Here is a 7,958-nt window from a genome sequence, read left to right as displayed (position 1 = left end):
AAATGTGTTAATCTCAATATTAGTACTTGTATGACTGAGTTAATCAGTTAACGCATGACACTGAACACGGACTCTGTACAAACGTCCTTTAAAGTCAACATGAAAGCGACCCTATTTACATTGTGCACAATTTGTGCATGCCATTTTAAAGTAAAAGCTGCTCTTTGTAATTGTTCTGGTACTGTATGCAACACCCATTATGTCTTATTATGGAAGTAAAATGGGTCATTTCATGTTGAGTTTAAACTCTCTCTTGGGTTGGATTGTTTTTTTTTTTTTAAATAACCTCTTTCTCATAGTTCAGTCCCGCCCGGACACACTTGATTTCGGACATCCAGTCCTTTTGTTTAGACAGCACAAGAAGGAAAGATATTGTCCAAAGGTAGCAGAGAGATACAAAGGCATCATGATGTCATAAACCATCATTATTGGTTTAAAATCAGCTGCTTCTTTTTTCCCCTCATTGCTAGAGTTTCTTTGAACCCGTGAATCTTTCTCACCCCCGTCTCGACACCCGCTAGGGCTTTCTGACCAAAAATCAGCTTTCAGCCAAGGTGACGGTTTCAGCCTGCCATCAACAGCCTCCTGATTGGTTTACCCCACAAACGTCAATCATCAGGTTACTTGTTAAGGGGCTTGTTGACCTTGGGAGTCCCTGTGACGCTGCCATTGGCGACACTGAGCGTCTGGACGGGCGTGGCGTTGTCGGCTGTGGTCTGCTCAGCTGTTACCTTGTCCTTTTTGGAATTGTCAGGTTCCCAGAGGAAAAACTCGTGCAGGAGCGTGTTGACCGTTTCTGGGCATTCCATCATCACCATGTGACTGCCTTCCTCGATGACTTTGAGGAACGCAAACAAGAGGATCTGAAACAAAGACATGCAAAATATATATTTTTATGAAATATTTTATAAAAAGATTATTTTATTATATTATGTATTTATTATATTGTAGAATATTAAATAACATATATATTTATATGTACTGTGTATCTATAGAATCTAATTTAAATACTATATAAATAATGCATATTATTTATTTAGATGTTTATATAAAACATTACATGCTTTACCAAAATGTATATTTTATAATGTATTTTATATAAGTTATTTTAATATAATAAAGAAATAAAAAAATAAATATTTATTGTTATATTTGTTTAAAAATTAATTATGTATTGTATATATAAATTAGATGTATTTGTAAGTTTTTATGTAAATGTATTTATTAAATATAAAATTTTTAAATGTATGTGTAATATATCTAATTTATATGTAAATGATATATAATTTTTAATACTATATAAATAAATATTCATTTAGATTTTTATATAATAATAATAATAATATAAATAAAATATATATATATATAAAATATATATAAACTGTTACATACTTTACCAAAATATATTATAATGTATTTTATATAAATATTATTTTAACATACTATTTTAATATGCATTTATAAAATATAAAATTTTTAAATGTATGTGTAAATATCTAATTTATATGTAAATTACATATAATTTAAATACTATATAAATAATACACAATATTAATTTAGATTTATATATATATAGATATATATATATATATATATATATATATATATATATAAATACATACATATATATATATATATATATATATATATATATATATATATATATATATATATATATATATATTATAGTTAGTTACATATAAACTATCAAAAATATTTAAATTATAATATAAATTAAAAAACTAATGTTAAACTTATGATTTTTTTTTGTTTGTTTGTATATCAGTGATGGTCAGACGAAGTTTGATTTTTGCATTTTCTAATAAAGTTAAAGCACAGCTCTGCAGAAAAGCTCAACTTTAACATTTGTGTGCCTGCAGGAGGTCCTGACTGACTTCAGCAAGAGTTACAGCAGAACAATGAGATGCCAGTGTTTGATTCAGAGCACATCTGCATGAGGACACGTGTGATGCTCCTCAACTCATGAACAGCCCATTACAGCAAAGACTGCATCCTAATTCATACTCTACTATTCATCCTGCATACATGAGATTATATTTTTGTGAATCAGTTCTGCTAACATTTTACCACACAATCAAAAATAGATGCTACGAGGGTGTGACATCACAGTCACTGCGGTCACATCACTGTTTTCTGCAGAGCTGCTTTATAGCTGAACCGAACTCATTTCATAATTAATGTACACAGTTATTGAACCAAAATGATTTCAACTGAATAATGACTGTTTACTGTCTTCTTAGAGCCGCTTTACAGCAGGATTGAATTCTGTTAGCATCATTGAATTATTTTCCTGTTTATCCATGTAAAGCTGTTGTATTGAGAAAAGCACTATAGAAATGAAATAAAGGTTACACCCACTGAGTGGCAGCATTAGTGTTCAGCTTAAATGATGCGAAAACACACAAAACACATCTAGAATGGAGGTAAAATCATACCCTAGGTTATATATTGTATTGACAACTCATCAGTTAAATATTTACCATCTTATATTCTGCATAACTGTAAAGTTTTTGTCAGCATTTATAAAAAAATAAAATTAAAATAAACATTCATTATGATGAGCATTGTGTTCTACAAAGAGGGATGGTTAGATGTTAGACAAACATATAAATTATATATACATCTAAATAAATTATATATATTAATATATAATAAACTATATTTTGCACAAAGATGCAAATGTGGCCTTTTTAGGACCATAAGAGTTTTTGCACTTTGACAATTAAGCACATTCTGACATTAAATCCTCAGAGTTGTCAAGCTTTACTTTTGAGTTTAATGTAATTCTCATTATTCTCAGGGGTGAATCTCATTAGATTATCATTATTGAAGCACCGTATTTTTACTGTACTTCAATAATCTATGACTGCAATATGTCAAAAATGGTAGTACATTAAATACTGCTTTAATTTGCAAAAGAAATGTAATTTTATTTGCAAAAGAATTCTAAAAATAGGCTTCATTTTTTTTTTCATTCCCTTGATTTGCTAAATCGTGTGCCAAATTTATAAATCAAGGGAACAAGTAGTTAGTAAATTGCGTGCACAATTTGGCCTGCTGTTTTTTTCCTGCATGTTATGTGTGGGGCTCCGTACATTTCTTTCTTTTGATTTTGAGTTGAATTATGACTTGGACTTGTTCTTAACAGGTTTCAGGAGCTCACCAGCAAAAATCTTGCATAGTAGAAGTATGTGATTTGTGACGCAGCCAAAGAAAGCTGCATCTTGATATTGTCACACAAAAAACAATCACAGCACAATCTGATTTGCACAAACCTCCGCCATCCGCTGATCCTCTTCAACTGGCACAAACTTGTCATACATGCCGTGCACCAGCAGTATCGGTACGGTCAGCTCAGCGTGGTAAACTTCGTCCCCCTCCGGCCAGTATTGACCGCTCATCATCGCTCGCAGAACGAATGGCGAGACGTTAAATGCGTTTCCCTCTTTCAAAAGCTGCTTCTCTTTAGCACCCTGCCTGGCGAAACCAGCTCTGTGTGGAAAAAAACAAGAAGAGACAGATTTTATTTGACATGCTTTCTAACAATGACTGTGTACTTTTTGCAGAAGTCATTTTCAACCTGTCACAGAAACCACAGACATGTGACATGTCGTGGGGTCTTACTTGAGGAAGCTCCAGGCGAGGCAGGGAGACAGACAGTGAAGGACGCAGGAGGGCAGCTGGAAGATGGAGCACAGGCTGGGTTCCAGCGCCGTGGGGCCGCCTCCATTGATCATCACCACCTTATGCACCTGCTCCGGATACTCGTGTGCCAGGAACGTACAGAACGACACCCTTCACAGGAACAAAACGGTCATCCAGGGTTAGCAATAATTGCACATAAAAACTTGCCAGTAAGAGAAACAGGCTTCTGAGAATTATAGAACTGTTCAGTTAATGCAACAAAAATCATTCAGTAAACTTCAATTTAACCTATGCTTATGTGGATTGAAGACAATGAAATTAATTCTCATCTTAAAACTTCTACATAGTATGTTTCTGCACTTAAAAATTTCATTTTTTAACATATATTACAATAGAAAACAGTTATTTTAAAGGTGCCCTAGAATCAAAAATTTAATTTACCTTGGCATAGTTGAATAACGAGTTCAGTACATGAAAAAGACATACATTGAGTTTCAAACTCCATTGTTTCCTCCTTCTTACGTAAATCTCATTTGTTTAAAAGACCACCGAAAAACAGGCGAATCTCAACAAAACACAGACTGTTACGTAACGGTTGGGATCATTAATATGATATTTGCATATGCCAGCCCATGTTCAAGGCATTACACAAGGGCAGGACGTCTGGATCTGTGCACAGCTGAATCATCAGACTAGGTAAGCAAGCAAGAACAATAGTGAAAAATGGCAGATGGAGTGATAATAAATTCAGGGAGAGCGCAATTTAAAGGGGCTGCGCGCTGAATTGGTGCATAGTTGATGCCCCAAAATACGCAGTTAAAAAAATTTATTAAAAAAAATCTATGGGGTATTTTGAGCTTCACAGACACATTCAGGGGACACCTTAGACTTATATTACATCTTGTAAAAACTGGTTCTAGGGCACCTTTAATTTGTAACAATATTTCAAAATATTACAGTTTTTACTAGGGGTGTAACGGTACATGTATTCATCCCGAGCCGTTACGGTTCAATGCATATAGTCAGACAATGAATACAGTCAGTCAAAGGCGATCCACACTCCAATCCAGAAGGGGGCGCGTGTGGTAATGCAACGTTGTTTGAAGAAGAACAGACAATCTATGCATAGATATTAGGGCTGTGACGGTGGCAAATTTTTACTACCGCGGTCGTAAATCACTAACAACCGCCGGTGTTGTTATATATTTATACATCAGAGGTTGCGTTAGACTTGCGTTTTGCCGTCATTTTGACATAAAAAAATCCAGCATAATCAATAATTACCCATTTAATAGCTTCTGATTTCGTCCACATTTTTATTCACGAACTTACAGGATAAGCAAATAGGAATAGCTATGCATTTATTTTTATTATGAAAAGAAAGTTAAAGACTGCGTCACTTCTCAGTTTTCATCTTGAACACTTGTAATGGATTGTGAGTGAATGCGATCATCCTTTCCTCTTTACTACACAGAACGAAATAAACATGAATGAAAATCAAAAAATATGTTGAAAGATGTAGTAGCTTACCGAAATCTGTATCACGTCAGTTCGATCAGTGTTGCAAACAATGTCACGAAACGTTATTAACTTAGTCAGCAAGACAAATAACAAAACTTAATTGAGTAAGCACGCATAAGTAACTTTATTATTATAAAATTAAATTATTATTAATGACTTAAACTGGGTGCTCTGTGTAATCAAGCGCAAAGTTTTCATTTTATTCTGGAGACTGAACTCGCGCTCTGCTGCCACACTGGAGCTCACACACCACCTACTGAACAGGGGTGGGAATTATAGTTACAAGCTACATAATCTGTCAAAATGACGGACGGGCTGCAGATTTTTTCCGTCACTTCTAAAAAAATTCCATCAATGACGGAAAATTTTCGATTAACGCGACCTATATATATTGTCACACTTCCGCCGGTGACACTTCACGACCGCGGTGGCACGCTTGTTATGCCTACCGTCACAGCCCTAATAGATATGTTTATGGGTAATCTCTCAACCAGTGTCTCAACCAAGGAAAGACATCAATAAAACAGCTTGAGAATAATACCTCACATAACATTACATTTACCTCAGGCAAGTCATTCAGTGTCCACAGCATGTTAGTTCACTAGAGAAATGAACTCTAGAGGGAGCATTTCACTAGATATATGCACTATATTAGCCTATATATTAATTATATTTAATTTACCTGTTAGTAATGTCTTATTTAATACGTTTAAATACATTTGGGTTGAAATGCAGTGCCTACCCGTATGAGTGACCAATGAGGATGTTCCGTTTTCTCGCATATCTCTTGAATATGGCCCGCAGGTCCTCTGCGAGGGCGTAGAAGGTGTACGCTGCCGCTATCTGAGGGGCAGTGCTTGCGCCGTGTCCTGCCAAATCAGGGGCGATGACCTCGTAGCCCAGCCGTGAAAAGAAATCCAGCTGCCTCCCCCAGATGTCCAGTGAGCCGCCCACGCCGTGAATGAAGAACAGTGCCACGTCCGAATGCGTCCCCTTACAGCTGCTGATGCATCGCTCCGTATCGATCAGCACAGTGCGTTTGGGTTTCCGTCGTCGCCGTCTAGGCGGAGGAGCAGGTTTCTGCTGGTCAGAGGTGGGAAGAGGCGGAGCAGGTTTGGGATCCGGCGAGGATGGCGCAGTGGTGTAATCGGACAGCTCCACCTCGACCGTGCTGCACTGTTCCACGTCTCCGTTCTGACAGTGCAGGATCTCGGAGTGGAGAACGTCGCCCAGGTTCTCGATCACCAGCTGGCCGTTGCGGTACACTGTGATCTTGCGCTTGCAGTGGACGCTGCTGCTCGGCTCTGGTTGCGCCTCTGTAGTTGCAGACCGTTCGGGGAGGATGTGGCGCACACGCAGCACCCGACCCGGCTTCACCTCCACGAACTCGAACCCGTCAGCAGGCTTGCCGTCAGATGATTCAACCGGCAACACAACACTGGTCGTCTTTCCCATCAGACAGCAAAAGATGCTCTCGGTGATGCTGGTCAACATGCCGCTGGTTTACCTGAAGACACATAATTACAATTACAACCATTTAAAGGGGTCCTTGATTATGATTTCACTTTTTTGACTTTAGTTAGTGTGTAATGTTGCTGTTTCAGAATAAACAACATCTGCAAACTTACATTTGAACAATGTAAGGCTGAACACCGTTACTGACAATCCTCATTTTGTCTGCGTGAGATTCTCCAGCTTTGTTGTTGTTTGGAGCTGTTAAAGCTCCGCCCTCTTCTGGAAAGGGGGCGGGAGCAGCAGCTCATTTGCATTTAAAGGGACACAAACAAAAACGGCGTGTTTTTTGCTCACACCCAAATAGGGGCAATTTGGCAAGCTATTATAAATGATCTGTGGGGGATTTTGAGCTGAAACTTCACAGACACATTCTGGAGACACCAGAGACTTATATTACATCTTGTGAAAAGGGTATTATAGGTCCCCTTTATATTGAAGTGAGTATCAAGTCCTTCCCCTTTTATTATCTCTTATTGAGTATTTATTCAAGCTTTAATTTAACCTTTTTATATTCATGTTCTAAACATAAGTTCCTCTGGCTGGAAATCTTAAGAAAATAATTTGTAAGACTTTTTACACTTCTTAAGTCTAGTTATTGAATTAAATTCTCAAGTAATTCTAATACATTTTTTTAGAACGTAACAATTTTTTAAGTATTTTTGTCTTATCATTATTAGTATGGTGATTAGGCCTGTCACTAACGATTATTTTGGTAATCAAGTAATCCGTCGATTTTGTTTATTAATTGAGTAATTGGATAACCTTTTGCAATAAAAATAGTCCTAAATGATAAATAACCAGTAAAATAACTTAAAATACATAGGTATAATAACAATAAAGCAACAATAATTGTTTCAGATAAAGTATCAAAAGCAAGTAATCATATTATCAACACTGTTAAAATACATAATATACATGAATGAAAATTCATTTTGACACTTGAGAAGAAAAATGACAAAAGAAATCAAGAAAAATATCTTCCAATGGGGTAAGAAAAATTTCCCTTTGTATTTAGTATATTTTTCTTACTCCATTGGCAGATATTTTTTTCTTTTCATTTATGCATAAACTCACTTAATTTTTACATTTTTTACATTTTTCAGTAAACAAACTTAATATTGTATGTAATTTTGCTTCTCAAAATTTATCCTGATTTATGAATGTTTAGATAGAAAATGTTTTTTGTTGTTGTTGTTGTTGTTATTTTCAGTGTAGCTACTGCTTATTATAAACATCCTACAATATAATCATATAAT

The 7,958-nt window shown here is 35.8% G+C and overlaps 1 protein-coding gene across 1 annotated transcript; it reads right to left on the bottom strand.

Annotated features, from left to right (window-relative positions):
* Positions 1 to 620: 620 nt before the first annotated feature.
* On the bottom strand, positions 621 to 6,681 carry abhd8a (abhydrolase domain containing 8a). Its single transcript, XM_067363823.1, has 5 exons — positions 5,930 to 6,681; positions 3,646 to 3,816; positions 3,297 to 3,513; positions 678 to 863; positions 621 to 644 (listed from the first exon to the last, which is right to left on the bottom strand). Exons 1-5 carry the CDS (start codon positions 6,679 to 6,681, stop codon positions 621 to 623), a joined length of 1,350 nt encoding a protein of 449 aa, XP_067219924.1.
* Between the last annotated feature and the right edge of the window lie 1,277 nt (positions 6,682 to 7,958).

This window comes from Chanodichthys erythropterus, chromosome 16, assembly GCF_024489055.1.
Source record: "Chanodichthys erythropterus isolate Z2021 chromosome 16, ASM2448905v1, whole genome shotgun sequence".
NCBI classification, from domain to species: Eukaryota; Metazoa; Chordata; class Actinopteri; order Cypriniformes; family Xenocyprididae; genus Chanodichthys; species Chanodichthys erythropterus.
Note: the sequence above shows the minus strand (reverse complement) of the source record. Positions and strands in the feature narration are given on the sequence as shown.

Bases quoted from the DNA above. Each gene is read 5' to 3' on its own strand.
- abhd8a (XM_067363823.1), bottom strand. From the start codon at position 6,681: ATGTTGACCAGCATCACCGAGAGCATCTTTTGCTGTCTGATGGGAAAG. The intron at 3,817-5,929 runs GTAGGCACTGCA...GTTCCTGTGAAG, and splicing joins CTCATTGGTCACTCATACGG to GGTGTCGTTCTGTACGTTCC. The intron at 3,514-3,645 runs GTAAGACCCCAC...TTTTCCACACAG, and splicing joins CTCGCCTGGAGCTTCCTCAA to AGCTGGTTTCGCCAGGCAGG.